The 20,296-nt window shown below is 41.3% G+C and overlaps 1 protein-coding gene across 3 annotated transcripts in view; it reads left to right on the forward strand.

The window, feature by feature from the left end:
- Positions 1-15,306, forward strand: part of ZDHHC8 (zDHHC palmitoyltransferase 8) — a 110,645-nt gene extending 95,339 nt beyond the window's left edge. The window contains exons 6-12 of one of the 3 annotated variants that reach the window (XR_014616584.1): positions 1,537-1,628; positions 3,272-3,404; positions 4,270-4,387; positions 5,107-5,216; positions 8,066-9,102; positions 10,454-13,862; positions 14,530-15,306. Coding sequence is in view for 2 of the 3 variants with exons in the window: in XM_084217213.1 (XP_084073339.1) it covers positions 1,537-1,628; positions 3,209-3,404; positions 4,270-4,387; positions 5,107-5,216; positions 8,066-9,102; positions 10,454-10,625 (1,725 nt within the window). In the remaining variant the exon portion in view is untranslated. Of the gene's footprint in view, positions 1-1,536; positions 1,629-3,208; positions 3,405-4,269; positions 4,388-5,106; positions 5,217-8,065; positions 9,103-10,453 lie in introns of all 3 variants that reach the window. The other 2 variants (XM_084217213.1, XM_084217212.1) reach the window with 2 other exon arrangements.
- The last annotated feature ends 4,990 nt before the right edge of the window (positions 15,307-20,296 follow it).

The following is a 20,296-nucleotide window of genomic DNA, read 5'->3' on the forward strand; positions in this document are numbered from 1 at the left end:
GTGAGATCTGTTCCTGGCTTTGCCACTGTTCTAAAACATTCTCTTTTCTCCTGCAGTCTCAGTGCTGATTCTCTTTTCTCACACTGGTAGTTATCTACTGTCATCTTTGCAGTTGCAGACTTTCTTGTTCTCTTTCCCCAGTACATTTTATAGGCCAGTGGTGCAGACATTTTGGGATTTTTACTGTAAATTTTCAGTATTTACTTGTTCTGGAGTTTGTAAGTTCTGAGCATTCATAGTAGGCAGACTGTGATTGAAAAGTGCATAGTGGCTGGGTTTAGATGTTTACTGAGCTTTCTGAATGCCTCTGAAATTCTTTTATGGAATGAAAATAACCCATAACCCAACATCTGCTCATATCCTGGTATTTTTAGTTTCTGAATAGAGTAAATAAATACCCTTCCTTCTTAGACTGCTTTCTAGCAGTGATTTTCAAACTACTTTAGAAACCAAACTGATATAATTAGTACTGTAATCTGTGAGTTGGAGAAATTTTATTTTCATACTGTGTTTGAGAAAATGGGCACAGAGATCTGAAATGCTTTGCCAGCATCTGGCACAAGTCAGTGTGAGCCTAGGATTGAATGCAGACATGCCAAATGTCCCAGGCCAATGTTTTCATCAAAAGGTTGCTCTTTCAAATCTCAGAATTTTCAGCCTTTCTCTCTTGGCCTCTTAAAGAGCTTTATGTTATATCAACAAGGCCAGCATAATATATTGCAGAATCATTTAATTGTTGTTATTTTATGTGCAAGTTATTAAAGTATTTCTGGTGCTCTGTATACTTGTTGCTAGATCAGAACTATGAGCTGATTAAAATGCTTTACTTGCAAACAACAATAACAGTAATGCTTTTAATGGCAACTACTATTAATCTCCCTGGCTTTATTGGTATTTATCCCCATATGGTGACTTTTGAGCATGTGCCTGTAGAGTACAAACTCTTTATGATGCTTATGAAGCCTTGAATGGATCCTGCCAGTCTAATGAGGCTTGGCTTTTATTAAACCTGCTCATTTACAAGCAAACATTGTAATCACCAGGGAGTTCCTGGCACCCTCCCACATAAAGCAGTGGTTTGTACTGATTGCTGCTCAGGATGGGATCTGAGAGAGAGGAAACATTGCTCTCATCCAGCATTTGGGAACGGTGATTCGACTTTGCTGTTGGTTTGGAGGGGACTCACAAAGGCAGAGGAGGGGAAGTGATGGGAGTGAAAGAGACCAAAACAGGATGTCTGGCTGGGAGCAGACACAAATCCAGTGAAGGAGCAGCATGGAGAGGTGAACACATCACTTGGAACCCAGTCACATTCAGCAGTGTCCTTTTGGGAAGGATCTTGAATTGAGTGCCTCCTAGCTGGAATTAGCTGACAGAGGTGGTGTATTAGAGCTGGAGAGAAAAAGTGCAGCATTCAAAGAAAAACGATCTGTTTCGGAAGGACAGAAGGGTCAGACTTGTTCTTGGCTTTCTGAGGCTTGGATGATGACTTTTATATAACCAGAGGTTTGAGCACTGTCCTGAACATGTTTCCAGGTGACAGGGAAATTCCGTGGGGGAGTGAATCCTTTTACCCGCGGATGCTGTGGAAATGTGGAACATGTGCTCTGCAGCCCCTTGGCTCCCAGGTAAGAGAAATGCTCTCAGCTGGAATGAGGGAGCAAGAGTCCCTCTTGGGCCAGGGGAAGAAATGTGCTTGGCTGGGCTCACAAGCCAAGAATCATTGATGGAATAAGAGGAAAGCAAAGCAAAACAGTCCTGAAGGTAGAGCTCTGTGATAGCTGCTTTCCTGTTGCATGGCTGTAACCTGTAATTTACCACCCTTATCCCAGAAATATTTTTTTGGAATGAGCTTGTCAAATTATGTTGAGCTCATACCCCTTGTCTTCACCAGCTTGTTTATCCAGTGGATTTCAGTAACAAGGTAAATATCCATGTGTTATCATATTGCCCACACTACTTCTTACACTGTACAGGCAATGTCCAGTCTGCTGGGGAAAAGGAAGGAAGCTAAAATCAGCCTTTCTCCTTAAGACTTATCCTTCTGCAGCTCCAGCTCTAATTTAAGGCTGCTGTGGTTTTCAATCTCACTGGCACTTTCATTATCATAAAACAGATTATCAATGAGATCTACATCACGAAACTTGAGATTTTATTTATGGCTTTCTATTTTTGGGGAAATGGATTTATCATTTCACATTTTGAAATCAGGGTCTTAATGCAGTAGATCAGATGGACTATAAATAATTCTAGGTGCTGAGCTGTTCAGCCTGCAAACATGGTCATAATCTTACTACAAGACTTATTAGAGCCTTTTTAGGGTGTTGAACAATTCCAGACCCTGACGCTGTTATCTGCCTTTCCCCCCCCCTTTGTTATACAACAAATAATTCCTAAAGGACTGTTACATGTGTTAAAGACATTGGAGTAGCTGCTTCTCAAACCTTCCAAACATGAAAGTCAGGTCAAGGTGGATGAGAAGAGCTGGGTATTAAATACTGTGAGACACTTGTGTTAAGAGAGGGGTTGTGAGTGCCATCATCATGGCTATTCAGAGAATTGTAACAAACAGAACATTTGTGTTTTGTGATGACCTGTTCAGACTGTTCTCTATATTAAAGGCCCCTGAGCCATCACTACTAGAATGTCCTGTTCACTACATAAAACAGAGAAAGCTGGTGTGTGTATTGATATTTAGGCATTGTACAGACACTGGCTAATTGCACTTAGAGAATTCTATTCCACTGGAAGGAAATTAGATATCTAAAATCAGCCATTTCCTCTTAGATTTTTTGCTTCCTATAGACTTGGCAGTCTCTTTTGCCTCCATTTATTTGAACACTAAACATGCTACAGAAACAAGTCACCATGTGGTAAGTTAGAACTGGCAGCACATCATCTTCTCCATGGTAACTCCCCATGTGCTGGGTCTGGTTCCCCAGTCACTGACTCCCACCACAGGGCAGCTGTTTCATGTTAACTGGGATGATGTAGTCAGTCACTTCTGTTGGTGGCAGGCCTCTCTTGCTCTCTTCATGCTCTTGTCCATTAGTGCTTAAAAAATTGCAGATTTTTTTAATGCATCTTCTCCTTTCGCTCACTAATTTATTTTTTTTTATTGCTGCTTAATTATTACATACACTGAAATAAATGGAGATTCTTACCTAGATTCTGACACATTCTTAAATCATAACCTGGAAGTGGGAAGATTTTTAAGCCTTGTTCTTAAGTTACTGTTTATTTTAATGATGACTGTTGCACAATTCATTAGGTATGTGGTTGAGCCCAAGAAGAAGCAAGCTGTGAGTGTGAAGCCTCCTTTCCTGAGACCGGACTTGTCCGAGCGACAGATCACAGTGAAGATCAGCGACAACGGCATCCAGGCCAACCTCAACCGCAGCAAGGTGAGGGAATGTCCAAGCTCTGCTTTTGGTGGGCATGGATTGAGCATTATCAAGCCTGGGAATGAGTCTGTCATTGACAAATCTCTTTGAGATGATGCAGAAACTAGAGTCTGGGTCCTTGTCATATACTTCATGCTCTGAAAGTAGCCCAGGTTCAGTAACAGCAGCTCTTGATCCAGTAACAGGCAGCTCTGGCATGGAATCCCTCTGGGCTTCTTTTGGAAGAGTTGCCTGTTCTTTGCAGTAGTTATTTTCTGTCCCAAGAGCTGTCACCTCTTGGTGTTCAAATTAATTTTAATGAACCCTTGTACCCCCAGACCAGGTTAGCTGTTCTACTTCAGAGAATGCTCTGAGCTTCTAGGCTGCAGAAAGGCTTGTGGTCCAGGGCAAGGAATATTGACTCAGAAGCTGAGTTCTCTTCTCTTTTCAGTTTCTCCTGGCATGAATAACAGAGAAGGATTTATTTTGTCCCACAAAAAGTGGTGGATTCAAACGAAGCCAACTTGCAAGATTTTTGTGGATAGCTACTTCCTTTGGAAGTAACTTTGGATAGTTACCTGCTAAGAGCTACCTGGAAAGTTGCTGAAAAATGCTAGAAAGCACTATTGTCTTCTACCACGCACTAATTAGCATGATGATTATGGTACTTTGCCTGCCAAGCAGACCAGGATAGTGCATTTTAAATTCTACTGGCTATGACAATGCTAATTTTACACGTGACAGTCCTTGCCTGCAGTGGATGCTAAATCCTGTTTGTCATTATAGGTATAGTTAGTCCTGGTTCTTTGGTACCTCCAGCACTCTACCACACGCTGTTATTTAACCAAGTTTCATGTAATGATTGATTTTTTTGGATCTTTTTCAGTCTAAAATCAGCCTGGAAGGTCTGGAGGATAAGAGTATGGATGTGCAACCACCTCTCCCACCCAAAGGGGATCCAAGCAAGTACTCTGAGCTAAAAGGGCAGCTGGGCACCAGTGAAGGTATAGTTACATGATCAGTGTTTTATTTTTATTTATAAGAAACTCTTTTAGCCTTTTTAAAATGTTTCTTATATTCTTTCAAAACATGGGATCTGGGTGAAGGATTTTTTTCTATTTATAAGATTTGCAGACTAGGGGAACTAACAGCAGGAAAGGAAGAGAAACGCCAGCTTGAAGTGGTTTATTCAAGCCTAGTTTTAATTTTTCATGTCAGTTTGGCAGAGTTTATAAACTCTTTTAAACCCCTTCTTAAATCAAGTAAAAAAATAAAAACGTCTAAGGAATCTAAAGAACCAGAAATATTAGCATGACATTCTTAGGCATTGCAAACTGAATTATTTCATTCATAAAAATGTGAACTTTATGCTTGATACTATTAAAAAACCTTTTTTTTTTCAGACAGAACTAGTAGCTGAATTCATTACAAACATTCAGTATTTCAAATTAGGCAAAATTTCTACTCACCAAAACATGTCACCCCATTCAATATATTGTGTCTTGTTTCTTTTTCTCTGTAGATGGCTGATCTGGCAGCAATGTGCTGTTACTGCCATAGGGACCCCATTGATTTTGGTGGAATGCTACACAAAAGTACTGCAAGTTCTATTCTCTCCTGAACAGATCTGCTTGCAGAGCATGATGGATGGCAAGGAATTATGGCTGACAGATTTCTGTCCACACACATTTTAATAGAAAGTTGTTTTTCTTTTCTTTTGCAGAAGGTGGCCTCTCACCCAAACTTATCAGCCCTCCCACTCCTGCTATGTACAAATACCGACCAGCTTTCAGCAACAACCCCAAAGTCCACTACCACGCCACGGCCGAGCAGGTGAGCGAGCCCGCGAGTTTCTGCTCCCAGCTAGCACCAGGCAGTGTGGGGCTGAGGAGGAATTCACTGCAGGGCTCCAGTGAGTGTAAAAGTAAATAACAAAGCTTGGCACTGTTGTGTGACAGTGTATTATTTTCACTGTGCTCCTTATGGAAGCATGTCTGGTTTCACAGCTTCCCCCTGCTGACACGTCTGTCCCTCTGCCAGGCGTGCGCTGCCGCTGCTCCGGTGTCTCGGCCTGATCCTGGGGTGCTGAGAAGTGTCACCTCCCGTTGGCTTCTCCTGGCAGAGGTGCCAACTCACATTTCCTTTAGAGGGAGCTGGGCATGCTGAGTGCTTCTCTGGATCAGACCCTTTGGCCAACACTCAGTGTACTCACTGATTCCTTAAGATGTCAGCTTGCAGAATAGAAAGAACTTTTAAAGCATCCCGAGAGATATTTTAGTGAAAATTAACAGAGGACTCCTCATGTTGGATCTTCCTTAGCACCTATTCAGTGCATTTGGGTTATATGGAAAAAAACACCTTCCTAACTCTTGGCATCATTTTCACCTATCAAGAAAACTGAGGTCCAAACAATTAGACAGATTTGCTGTGGAATTTTGACAGTTTACTCTTTTGCTTAGAAGTTATGAAACTTATTTCTCATGGATTTATTGCAAATATTCCTTGGCCCCCCTGACCTGAAAACAGTATTTGGAAAATCACTGGTCTAACTTGTATATTTTCAATATATATCCAAGTCTTCCCACACCAGTGGAGACACCCTTAAAAAACACATACCACACACAGTGCAGTTTTCTTAAAATTAATTTATCAGGTCCTTCAGTATCACTCCTGGAATTACAAGAAGGGGGTTATAGGAAGGAGTATTATGAAAGAAGTAAGGAAAGGGAAATATGGTAGATAAAAATAGCAACACTGTAGTAAGACAGAATGTTCCTTATATGATGAGGAAAGCTTTTCTTGAATCCTTCTCATTTTGAAAAGAAAGATGGTGATGGATAGTGGAATTGCAGCTATGACCAAGTTTAAGTTTCAGTCTTGCTGCAGTAATGGTAAATCTTGTGCTCTGGATTTGTCCACTTAATGAAGAAATGAGTGGCTTATGAGAGGGAACACAAGAAAACAGTGTGTTCACTGTATCCAAAAAGTTTAATATCCTATCATTTTCATTTTATTGCATGAAAAATGGCTTGACATCCAGTTCAAAATAGTCTATTTACAGGCATCATCTAGCAATTTTGAGCTGTGGAAGCCACAGCATTCTGAGTCATAATGCCAAAAGTCAGAGAGCCAAGGAAGGTAGGCTTGTTGTGTTCATTCAGGGCACAGCCAGAGATGCAATATAGATACAGGGCAGCTTCTGATTAGGCCAGGGGACTGGGCAGTGCTGTGAAGTGATAACAGGGAACAGCACCTTCACTCTGAGGGTTGCTGTTTCAGTCTAACCCAGAAGAGTGCTGTTTGCTGTTGCTGACTGGTGTGCAAGCTCTGGGGCCTTGTTCAGTTTTATAGTAGTCACAACTCTCTAGTAGTCAGCTGGGAGTATCATAAAATGGGGTTCACGTGGTGAGCTGATAGGAGGGCATGGATTTGTCTGCCATGCCTAAGTGGGAGGTACAGGGGGAAAGAGACTGGGCTGTGTGAGGAATGCCATGCTGTCTGTTCTGTATCAGTTCTTCGGCCTGTCAGTGCAATTCTGCTTTTGAGCAGTGAAAGCTGCTAGGAAAGAGGCATTGGGACACAAGGAGAAGTGGCACAAATATACTTAAAAGCTACGTCATTGCTCTCATCCTCCTTTGCAGGCTGTCACTTGGTCTCCTTTTTCCAGAGAAGGCCAAATTTAGCACCAAGCTCTAGAAGAGAGTGAGCTGTTTTGCATATTTCTCTATCTTCTAGCTGAAAGGAAAAAGCTTTTTAAAAACATCCACAATAAATCAGGGGTTTGTCATTCAGTTTATTTTTTTCAATAGTTTTTCTTTAAAAGAAACTAAAGAACAAACTGTGCCAACTGCATTTCTGATTAAATATGTGACTGATAATAACTCTTTGTTTGCAGAGCCAGTGTAGCCAATTTATTGTGCATTATGGCAAACTCTTCCTTAAAAAGAACAGTGAAAACTATTTGCTTAGCACAGAATGGCATTTTAAGTGAACAGAACTCTGAGCAATTTTCACAGAGTAAAACAAAGTGAAGTCCTATCTGTTTTCAGAGCACATAAATAAACTATGGGCTTTGTTTCCTTTTCTGATGTGGCCACTTTCTCCTACACAGGCAATAAAAAAGAGAAAATTGCTTCATTTCATTGTCTAAATGGTGGGAAGGAGCCTCTCTGCTTTAATTAAGGTTAAGTGCCTAATTTTGAAGGCCTATGACCAGAAATTCAGAATTACTGAATATTCATAGTGCAGAGTAGAGTGGATAAGAGTGTGCAGGTCCCCAGCATGTTGAAATGAAGCTCAAAATATTTCTGTCTCAGCACACAAGACCAGGCATCCCACAACTCAAGAGCTATTTGTAGAAAATGTGAAGTGCAGTGCTTTTTCCAAGGACAGTATTATGAGATAACAATCTGATTTACCTTGACTGAGACTTGAGTCTCAGCTTGGGTCTCATTCAGTGTCCATGTATTAACTTATTTCTACTCAATATTATTTAGCAACTCCTTGGTTCCAAGGTGCTAATCCATATGTTGAACAGGAGTCAGGAGATTTTCTTGTAATGAACCTGGGCTGACAGTCAGAGGGAAGACCTTTAGCTCTGTCCTTCCCATGCACTCACTGAGAGACAAAACCTGTACTTACGTGTCACTGGCTTCTGTTTCTCACATTCACCTCTGTTTTAGATCACCTTGCAGGAGGGACACAGTCAAGGGGCTCTGATAGAAGAGGATGGCAGGAGCCTTGATTACCAGTCTGAACCCAGCTTGGACATCCCCAGCTACCGGAAGAGCTCCCTCCACAAGACCTATCAGTCTTCCCCACTCCAGATGGATTCCTTTGCCATCAATTCGCGATCCCTGAGCCTGAAATCTGCTGGCAGGAGAGGGACAGACAAAGTGCCCCTTCATCCAATAAAGTCCGAAGGAGCGGCTTCCACCCCTTACAAAAGCATCTTTTCTCCCAATTCCCTGTCAAACAGAAATGGGAGTCTTTCGTATGACAGTTTGCTGAACCCCATGTCTCCCTCGGGGAGGAAGTGCATTGCCCATTCTGCAGTCAGCTCTGTTGGGTACCACTCCCCATATTTGTCAGCCAAAATGTGCCACCTCCGGGGCAGCGAGCTGCAGCGCCAGCCCCCGCAGAGCTTCAGCCCGGTGCTGGGCAGCCCGGCCCCGCATCAGCGAGACCCCTCCCCGGTGCGCTATGATAACCTTTCCAAGACAATTATGGCATCCATCCAGGAAAGGAAAGAGATGGAAGAGAGGGAGAAGCTCCTCCACTCGCACCCTGACTCGGTGTTTGCAGACTCAGGTGTCTATGACACGCCCAGCTCCTACAGCCTTCAGCAAGTGAGCACACTCTCGGAAGACCCGCGCAGCATGGCCATGAGATACGGATCCAGGGACAATCTGATGGCTGCCACCAGCTTTAGCACAAGGAACCCTATACTGCAGTCCTCAGTGTCTTCACTCTCAAGTGCAATGACAAGAGCCCCAAGGACTTCCACAACCTCTCTGCAAGCTGACTTAGCCAATAATAATGTGCAGTCCCATCAAGCACTACAGGGCAGGGTGAGCAATGGCTCCTACAAATCCCCAGGCCACCAGGTCCCATCGTCCCCCACAGGGATGCCTAGGTCACCCTCTTACGGAGGCCCGAAGGCTGTGTCATTTGTAAACACTGTGGAAATTACAGAGGTGCAGTCAGTGGGAGCACAGAGGTATGTACTGCTTGAGGGGCTGAGAGCACTGGGAATCTGCTTGTGAGCAAGGGCTGGAGCTGGAGCTGTGCTGGAGGCACACCCTGATGAGGTGTTTGCTGTGGGCCATGATGGTGGGAGGTTTGTGGGCGCTCTTCAGTTCTGTCACACCCCCACAGTACCCTCATCATGACAAAATGTTTGCACTTCTGCTGTACCTTGAACTGCAGGTGGTCAGTTTTGCTGTAAATTCATAGTGATATGGTCATAGTCATAGCTGAACTAGGGAATTATTTCCAAGGTGTGAGGAAGATTATTCCTTCCCTTATGCACAAAAGGGTGTGACTGTTCTACTTTGTAGCCTGAAGGGAGGCTGACCCAGACATTGCGTGGATACAGAGGCAGAGCTGGGATCCTACTTGTGCAACATACTCTGCACTGAGGGAAACAGGCTGAGATCCTGGTCCTTGGCATTGACAGCTCTGTATTGAGCAGTGTTGAGTATCTGTAGTACAGAACTGCTGATAAAAGCACAGAGCTTCATGACATTACCTTAAGGCCTTGCTGCTTCCTTTCTTTCTATGAGAAAGCATGGAGAGAAAGGATTTGCTGTGCTGAAAGCCTCAGTAACTGCCACCTGAGCAAGATGCTCAGCTGCAGCTACTGCATGTGCTTCTGTTTTCCTTCTGGAAGCCATGGAGCTTGCAAAGCGTGAAGAGATCATGATCCTGCTGAGGATGCAGTATTTCAGCTTAGTTGGAACCTCAAGGGTGGCTCTTCAGAAATATCTAAGTTTCCTTTGTATCTGGTACTTACTGTGCTGTGCTGGCCTCTGGTTTAGATCCCAGGTTTCTCTCCCCTGTTATCCAACAGTTTTGGAAAACTTACTGAAATGTGGAAGAACTATTATTGTAGATCTCCTGAAGTTAAGTGCAAACAAGTTGTTTCAGAGATGAGCAATAAAGTTTTGTTTACCTGGATATTTAACTGGGAAATGTTTTTTCTGAGAATTTATTTCTGATTTTAAAACACAGTTTGGCTTAAGGTCAGTGGTGAGCAGTGGTAACAGTTAAACTCTCCTGCATCCTACATATGTCTATGCAATTAGTTTGGAACAACAAAGCATTTAAGCAAGTAATTAAATTTACAAATATTACTCAGGCGTGGTCCACTAACCTAATGGCCAAATTAATTCTCTCATTTCAGTGGCTTTTCATCAAATGCACTGGCTTCAACCAGCTTGCTCCCAGGCTTGAATATTTTGCAATGCTGGGAACTCAGGGTGACGGGGTAATTGTTTATTCTGAATGAAGCCATTCTGTATCACACTTTGTCACTAATATTGCATCTTTTCCTATTTCTTTTGATGCAGGGATGACATGCAGTTGAAGACACCTCACAGTAAAATAAATGGACAGCCAAAAGGAATAGCCAGGTTGGGTTCAACATCAAGTTCCCAGGGGACGCCAGTCAGCCCTGCTAGACACTCTAATGTTAAGAAGGTGTCTGGAGTTGGTGGAACAACCTATGAAATTTCAGTGTAAAATAAAATGAATTAAAAACAAAGAGCCATCCACTCAGCCAGCCATGAAGCTAGGAGCACTGTGAAGACTCAAACAACAACAAAGAAGGAGCAGCAGCAGTCGGCCACTCTCCTTTTCTTGTTTTGGGTTTGTTCTGTTTTCATCTTTCTCTTTTGGCCAAAAACCAGCTGCAGCCTTATTCTTGAGGGAATAATAAATTGTACAGTCTATCAGACTCTTCCTGAACCGACAGGCGGGAACTGGCTACGACCTAAGACCACACCGAGCGGAATTCCTTCCTGCAAGAGAGCGCTAAAGCCATTGTGCACGTGTCTGTCCAACCACTCTGTTGTGTACCAGTTGTGCTGTGAAACAGTTCAGTCAGTCCAGGATCAGTCAGTTATCCCATGCCCCTTCCCAGTTCTTCTGGCCAGCGATGTGTCTGGCAGGAGCCAGAGGACCAACTGCTGTTTTCCTGCTGACATGGAAAGTAGGGTTCCTGCGCTGGGCAGGAGCTTCTCCTCGTCCCCCGCGTGCTGCAGCTCAGGTTCCTCCTCCTGGGAAGGAACAAGGCAAGGCCACTTGGGCTGCAGACACCGTGTCTTCTTTAAAAGCCTCCCTGGTCCCAGATGGGGACAGGAGAAAGGATGGCAACAGCTTCTCCCTGTCTGCCATTGGCCTCCCTGTGTGTGAAGTTGTGTGTGTGTGTGTGCGTGTTTGTCTCCATGGAAAAGGACCGCAACACCGGCGAGGATCTGCCACTCTGACCTCCTGCTCCCTCTGGGTTTGAAAGGCTTCTCTGACCCAGCAACAAAACCAAGCAGATAAAAAAGGAAATGTTCAGATGGAAACATATTTTAAACAGCCATCAGCTGCTTTCCCTGCACCCTTCTTACCTGTTGGATTTAGGCAATAACAGAGTTTACTGCCTTGCCCTGGTGCCGTCAGTGTAATCCTGCAGCAAGGTTATCATAAGCTGTCGAATTTGCAGTGTGTGTAACTGAGCCAAGCGTGCATCTAAAGGATATAAATTTTCTGTCTGCCTAATTACTAGCACATTCCCTCTGGTCTTCAATACTGTTAGACAAAGGATTTTCAATTTGGGTATTTCCCCCCTGGGGAACAACTTTTTAAAATAATATCAATCAAATCTATTTAACATTCTGAGGTTTCTTTTTCCTGTCTCCAGAAAACACATTTACTTTGTTGGATTTAAAGACAACTTTACCATAAAAAACAAGAAAGGGGTGCATTACTTTTGTCAAAAATATGAGGACTCTGGAAAAGCTAATTTTGGGACAAATGGATTTTTATTTCTCTATTCCTTATCTCCTTTTCTTTACCATTCAGTTACCACCTCAGAAGTCAAAAGTACTGAGATCTGGACCAATGCTAACTTGCCAGATCATGTGTGCAATTAAGAATATCCTGAGCAACTGTTGCCAAAGTCACTAAAAATTATTATTTATCACTAAGCCAGTCAGCGTACAGGACCTCGACTTCCCACCTGGTTCTCTTGGTGAATAGTTTTGATTAGAGATCTAAATCCATCATTTTTCAGGATATTCGTTTCAAGGGTTAAATCCTCTTTAGTCCTTGACTATAATGGAAAGCTCTCCAGGTATTTGGTAGCAATTCAGAATGTGTTCATATTATCTTATTTGTTTTTGTGTATGTTAAGATTAATTATTCCAGAAGGCAAATATTGACCTTAATTTTGCCTGGTTACAATTTATATTTTGATTTGATGAATCTTGACATCTGCTGCAATACATGGTTATTATGTCCCTTGTATATCACATTATTTTTTGGAGACAAAGGTTGAAGAGAACAAGAAAGTTAATCATCTCTCTGTGTAAAGCTCTATGTTGCCTGAAGGAAGAAACGTGTAAAGCAATGCATCTGCAATAGGCTAAAGTTCTGAGAGAGTGAAGTAGAAGTCAGTGTGCATTTTATTGCCTTGGTGATATTTTAAATGCCTGGTGTAGGGATATTGCAGAGCAGAGAAGCAATAGTCTTTCTGTGCAGAATTGCTCACTGGCATGTAGAACATTGTCTTTAGTTGCAGGCACCATGGTACCAGAAGGATGCTGGCAAAATGGATCAGGTATAGATGGAGCAATATATATTAAAGAACTGGATGGGCTGGCTAATGAGAAGATTTAAAGGGCTAAAACATGCCACTGGCTAAGCAATGAAGTGGAAATTGAGTATCATCATTTTACAAATATTTAACTTAAAAGTTGTAAAACCAAAGGTAAATCCAAGGGTTGTCACTGGTAACCAATGGTCTACATTTAGAATGGGGCAGAAAAGAGGGAGAGGAAGGGGCAGTGAATAGTCTTCCAAGCAGAGTTTTGGACAAACTGTTTAGGACAGTCAAATTGCATTTGGACAAGTCATTAAAAAATTTCTGTGAGAGGTGAGTCTGTAGGGACAAGGGGTAGACCAGATGGCCTTACAGATTTCTTCCATCTTTAACTGTTATTAATCTGCAGTCTACCCTGATGTTAACTCCTCAGGAAGATGCAGTACTTCTTTAAGGACTGGAATTCACTCTGGTGCATAGAGTATCATAAAATTACTTGTTTTTAAAGTATCATGTATGCCATATGTAAGCCCTGAAAAAGAGGGGGTAGGAAACACATGGGATTAGGGAGTGAGACAAGGGCACATTTTATCATGTATCTTTGAATACGTACATGAAATTCATGCAAGCAAGGCTGAAAATTTGCACCAATGTAATATTTGAGATTTGCATCCCAGTGATGCTCCACTTTGATCGTTCTTTCTCTTGCATTTATAAATGAAAAAGCTACTGAGGAACTTGAAGGGCCAAAGAGCCTTTGAAGTTAACTACATTAGTTCATGAGAGAATTTCTCAGTAAGACTAAACACAGTATTGTGTGTATAAAGCACTAATATCCAGGGTTATTTTGACATAGTTCACAAGGGGTAAGGAGAAAAAAAGGATGCACTGTGTCAGTACAGGTTCAGCAGTAAGGATTATGTATTTTGTGAGTAGTTTTGCCCACAGTTGAGAGACATTCAACTTTTTCATAGGTTTACAATGGTACCAAAGTATTTTTTTTTTTCCTTTTGAGGTTTGCATTTAATTCAGTGCACATAGCCTGGAGTAAATGATTCAGATTTTCTGAAAGAATAATCTAAGCAGAACTGTTAACAGGAGATTGCATGCAGCAAATCCAGCCTCATTTCCATCCAAGGCACTGAACCTGCAGCTATTTACTCATAAATGTAAGTGTCTGTTCCATAGTTCCTGTTGTGGGACTGGGGAGCTATTTATTAAATCTAATTTTTGAGCAGAATCCAGCCCATATTAAAGCATAGTTCTTTAAGCAGTTTACAGATCAGCAGTAAGGTTCTTCTGTCAAGATACCCTGTTTTTACAGACACTGCAGGCCAAATCTTCAGCTTGTATAAATTAGTGTGGCTCCATGAAAGCTCATTTAATTGATGCTAATTTATAGTAGGTGGGGATCAGCCATGAAAATCCAGCACGAGTTAACACATCCTGTAAAGTAGCTTCTTTATTTTTGTCATGCTTATTTCATGTTTCAGAAGTCTTAAATATTTTCAACATGTTTTTATTTGTAGCTGTGGATTGTATTACTTATTTAAAAAAAAGCAATAGGTTTTTTTTTAGTTTACGCATCAGTTTTCATTGCATATTGCATTTTATTATTCATTTGTTCCCTGTTCATATGCTCCCATTTAGCCTCCAGGTTTTCATTGTAGTACTTTTCTGCCTTGAAAAGTTGGATCTCTATATCTTTAGTTGTATAATATATTGAGTATTATGGAATTAAATGTACCTTACTACATGGGTGGGAGAGAGAGAAAATATTTTTACTTGAAGCCTTAATATTTTCTTTTTTTACTACTTTGTTTGTTGACCTCATAGGAAAGTCTGAATAGCAAAGACTTTGAAACTCCGGGCCAAATACTGCACTGACAGACAACCAGCATTTGGCCCCCCTGTCAAAACTGGATGCAGACATAACCTGAAGTGAACAAGGGAAAAAGCCTCAGGGTGGCATATTTTCCTGAAGATCATTAATACAGCTTCTAAGCATGTCTGTAAGCAAGTACATTAAAGAAGTCTTCAAGTCTTGAATTTTTAAGGAAGGTGATAGCAGGAACTGCCCTAATATCTTACATCTGCTTTTTTGTTTTTTTTGGTTTTGTTTTGTTTTTTCTTTTTTTTTTCTTTTTTTTTTTTTTTTAATTAAGCAAAACAAATGTATTTACTCAGTTTGGTTCAGCCAGCTCGGGGGGTTGCACAGAGCTCTGTGTTGGTAGCCATGTGCAGCACATGAGCTGTGGGGTGTTGCTGTTCTCATTCTAACCAAGCGTGATGTTGTGTCAACTCAGCCCACGAGGATCCCTCCCGGGCCTTACAGTGGACGTTCCTCAGATGATGCCTACTCTCCTACAAGCCTAATATGGAAATTGCAATGTGGTTTTCTTTGGACTATATCTGTGGTCCAGACTAGAGATATATAGAGAGATATATATATAGTCAATATTTTTTTGTGTGTGCGGGAAAGATGGGGTCAAGCTTTTCTGTCTCTGACAGTCTGGAAAGTTAATGTTGAACCGTTTTTATGGTCTGTATTTCACCTGTTCTGCCACCTTGAATTGTTGGAATGTATCCGTGCAGGCTTTGTGGAGCTCTGTCTGTAACCTTTTTTGTGGCTCTCGTAATACATATATATTTTTTAAACCTTTGAGTCACTTCAGTATTTTCAAGTGTGTGTTTCTGCCTCAGCTGCATTCGTTTGCTGAGATGGTTCACGGTGCACTGCCATTTCTCACTTCCACTTGTGCAGAACCTGAACTGGAAGAGCAGAACTGGAAAGGCCAGTTCCAGTGCAAAGGAAGAAACTGACAAAATATTAAAAGAAGTGACTGCACGTTAAATCTCGTTTTCAAGATGCCTATGGTAGAGTAGGAGATATGGTGAGTCTTTAAAAGAGTGTCTCCCAGTTGTGACCAATGAATCATGTTTGGGAGGTCACAGCAAGTGATCCATGAAACAGCACTAAATGAAGTTTTCTGTACTGTTTGTTTAAGTTGTGGGGTTAGTAGGGGTCCTGTGGACCAGCACAGTTTTGAATCACTGCCACAGAGTAACTGGAAAAATTTTTATATTGGTATTTGTTGAATACATTCTGTCCAGGTCATGTGGGTTTAGAAATCCCAAACACGCGCAATTCTTAATCTGTCTTCATCTGTCTGTCTGTTTCTAGTCTTTGGAAATATGTCCATTTGATCTGTCAGACTGTCTTACAACACACACAGCTGCCAAGCCCTGCAGCTGCTGCAGGATTTCTGATGCCATAATTTGCATATATAGGCTAATTGCATTAAGCAAGGATCCATTCGAGCATGTTCATTATAAATGCCAGTCATATTTGTGTTCTGTTGTGTCTTCACGTGGCAGAGATTACCTTTTATATAAAATGGCCCAAACTGTAATCACCAGCCTCCCTGGATGTTGGCTACATCAAGCAGGATTATATAAGGCCATGATCTGTTTCAATACATTTTATTTAAAGATATCTTGCTTTACTGCAATCTCAGCTTTCCTCTCTCTAAGTAATGTGTAAATTATCCAAGTTTGGATTTCATTTTTTCATTGTTGCTATTTTTCATTCTGCAGGACAAGTTTAGGTTCACATTTTGGAACGTAATAAGGAGAGACAAAGGAAACCATTTATACAGGTGAATGTGTCTTTTAAAAAGAGAGAATCAGTTTTACAATAAATAGATTAGAATTACTGTCAAAATTGGTTTTGTTCATCTTGTCACAATAACTTGAAATTTAACATAAGGCTTATTTCACAGCTGATATCTCTAACCCTGAAACATTTTTTAAATGTTTAAAAACATTTCAAATTATATGAGGAAATATGATCTACTTTTACAGATTGAAACAGTCTTGGAGAAGTGATGGTACATTTTACAGTGCCTTATATATATGTGTATATATTTATATGTATATATATAATGCCTATATGTATATAATGTGTATGTAATTGTGTACATAGAGTCAGGTAAAACTAGTTACAGGTGTCTCTCTCTGATATATTTTAAATGGAACTGATCTGTCTTGATAGAAAAAAAATGGTTGTAGCAGCACCAAAATACAAAACCAAAATTACTTTTAAAAAATGTAAGCAAATAAAGTAGACTGGAAACAGTGTTTCTGCCAGCGGTTATGTTCCAGGCTATGGAAGACTGGTAGACAGACACACCATTTTAAGGGATATTCAGAGAGAAGGGAGGCAGTGCTAGAAGCTTGGAGAAAGTAGGGAATATATAAGAGCAACTTGCCTTAGAAGTTGTGTTGCCATCCTGTTCACCTTTTACATGTGTGGATTTTTCAGACAGTAATTTATAAAGCACTGACATAGCCTGTCCATTTGATATTGGATGTAGAATACCCCTGGCCTGGGATGGACAGTGAGCGCTGTGGGCAGTGCTGAGGTTTAATAACCTGTCTAGTCTGTGTTAAGAGATTCTGTCAATCTGCTCCTCATTAATGGAAGTAATTTCTGCCTTTGTGGGCCTGGGCCAGTTTGATCAGACTACATGGCAGAAGTGCACAACATGGGATAGGCAGCAGATTCTACCAGACCAGGAGCTTTTCTAGGGGTTTAGTTGCATTGTAGAAAAAAAGGAGAACCACAGGTAAGTCTTTTATTTTAAAAAATATCCCCTTTCTGAAATAAAATTCTTTTATGAACATTAGTAATTCAAAAACCTTTCTTTCAGCAGACTTGGTTTAGTATCTGCCATGTAAAAGCCATAAAGGCTGTGTGCTACCTTCTGAGATTTATTTCACACCTTTTAACTTCCAGCCTCCACATGAGGCTTGGACTATCCATCTATCTCTTCAATATGGGTAAGAGCACGATTTTCAAGGATTTATTTGAGCATTGTCTGTGTGTGTGTGTGTGAAACCCTCCCACTGAGTTCAGTGGTAACTGAAAGAAATAACGGGAAGAATATGTGTGGTTAGCCAGAGAAATGGCAATGCCTAGAACTCTAAGGGAAAAGTTGCTTTCCATACAAGTGAAGAACTGTCCTTTAGTTAGCACTGTTGTTTTGGAACTAAAGCATGCTCGTGGGTTTGGCTTGAATAGACCTTATCATGGCACACAGTCAGCCATGAGGACTCGAAGTAGGGCTTTCAGCATCAAAATCACAAGATTTGATACCCCAAATGAACACCTAAAATGAGAATTCCCAATTTCAGAATATCAATAACTTATCAAGCTCATGAGTGCCATGCCTAGTTCACACTGAAATCTTACTTCCCTGAAATCAGTGATAGTTTTTCCGTTAAGATTAATGGTCCCTCATTATACTTTACATGCCATTAGGAGTGGCACCCACAGGAATTTGCTCTCTGCTGTAGTTCATTGACATTAGGACGTCTTCAAGCCTCTGACTTGGAGCGAATCAAATACTTGCCATCTTTTTTTTTCTCACAACAGCACAAAGGGAAAAGTGGAATTTCATGAACACATCCCATTCTGGGATCAACTCTATTTTTAATGGAACTTCTGTCCCTACTCTACAGAACAGAGACAGTCTTCATAGAGGGATGTTGGAGTAGCATGCAGCAAGGAGGAATTTGGGATTAGTGATGGAGCAGCAGTGGGGGCTCTTCTGCCTTCTGGCTTGTCCTTGCCTGCAGTGTGCAGGGGAGTGGCTCCTGGGCAGTGCTTTCCTCCTACATTCACTGTTTCCATGGGTATCAGGTGGATGGCTCCTGGTGTGCCAGTTGCACACTTATATATCTTGAAAGCCTCTTGCAGTTATATAGGAGCAGAGCACATGGGGATCTTTGGGTCAGAGCTGACTGTGGAAGTTCATAAATTTGCATTATATTCTGGTTCTAGTCACGGGCCCAGGTGGTTTAGCAGAATACAGCTTTGCTGTCAGTTTTTTCTCTTGTACAATCATTGGAACAGATGGTGAAAGGATTGTTGAGGGTCTGTTTTAAATACAAGCAATGCTGCTTTTTCTTAGGAAAAGCTCTTGTAGAAATTGCAGTGTCTGAGTAAATTCAGTGAGTAACAGCATAATCCATTTTTTGCAGCCCGTATATTATGGATCCATCTGGCCTTGGGATCAGCCCTTAGTGTCTCATTGACAGATACCTAAAACAACAGACTTAAAAACAGAGAAGTGAGTAGTTATAAATAGCTGGTACTTGGTTATGACTGTGACATAGTGGAGACAAACTGCTCTGTTGTTGGCCACAATCTCCTCCATCAGAACTCACATGCTTTGCACGGCTGTTGTTGGGAACTTCTCAGCTTCCAGCTGTGACTCACAGTGACAGAGGTACCAGCCAGATGTTCTTTTCCAAACATGGGCTGCACGTGAGGCACAGGAATGGGCTTTGGGCCTTCTGGCAGCAGTTCCTGACTCCACTGCAGATTCCTGCTGCCTCTTTTGTCTTTCTGTGCCTCTTGGCTCCATGTTGGATGGGGATGTGACTTCCTGACTCACAAATGTGTTGTGTTTGTGAGAGGCTCAAGCCCTACTGTTCTGCAATCAGCTCTGTAACTGAAGACAGGCAGATGCCTCCCATAGGTATCCTGGAGCAGTAGGGCATATTTGGGGCACATTTAGCCTCAAATGAAAGCATCACTTAGGTAGTGTACTTGAGGAGGAAGTTTCTGGGTGTTTGTGATGGGTGTTTTTGACAATAATCTTGGTACTTTATGGTGATTGTGGCAAGCTGTTTTAGTAAACAGATAAAGACATTTCTGCCTTGATCCTTCCATTGACTCCCTGCATATTTCCCTATAATCCAAAGCCTCTGCACATTACCCACACAGCACAATCCTCATTCCAAGAGACCATATGCTTCATTGCCTTAAGCAATTCTGCTCTCCCCTGCCTGCTTCTTGGAGCAGTTGTACATATAATAATATCCAAAATGACTGAGCAGAAATGCAGTAAAAGAAATGGCTGTAGCTTGGGAGTGACCTCGAGAAGGGGGGACACTGTGATGTGCTGGTGAGGCACAGAACACATCAAGAGCTGAGTTCCACAGCCATTGACTTGTCGTGGGCAGCTGAGGAAACCCAGGCTTTCACATCTCTTGAGGGCAAGGACTGAGCTGCTGTGTTGCCGTATGAAAAATGTTACTAATTTTTTGTGTCTGTTTTAGTGTTGTACAGAAGTACTTATCCATTTATCTACACTGCCAGATTAACAGCACATAAAGCTTGTCAAAGAAGGAATAATGTCTATTAGTGTACAAAATTATTCCTTTTCTAGTATGGTCTTTCATTCAAGAAGCAGGAATAAGATGGAAATTATTAATTCCTGAGATTTTAATACAGGAAAGCACATCCTGATTTAGGGAATAGGAAAAAACAGGTGTGTCCAGGTATAAACAGAAGTCACATGAGTTTATTCTACTTTAAAGGCAAAAAAAAAATGTTTCCACTTATATTGAACCATAAAATAGCTACATTTTTTAAAACATGTAAAAACCTTCATATGAATCGATAGCATCGAAATTTAGTATATTTCTCCCTCAGTTTTAACAGAATTTTTAATATGGTTCCCTATGAATATTTTAATTTCTTTTTGATAATAATATTTTTATTATATGTACTCAAATTCTAGGGATGTTTATA

This window comes from Fringilla coelebs, assembly GCF_963513975.1.
Source record: "Fringilla coelebs genome assembly, chromosome: 17".
NCBI lineage: Eukaryota > Metazoa > Chordata > Aves > Passeriformes > Fringillidae > Fringilla > Fringilla coelebs.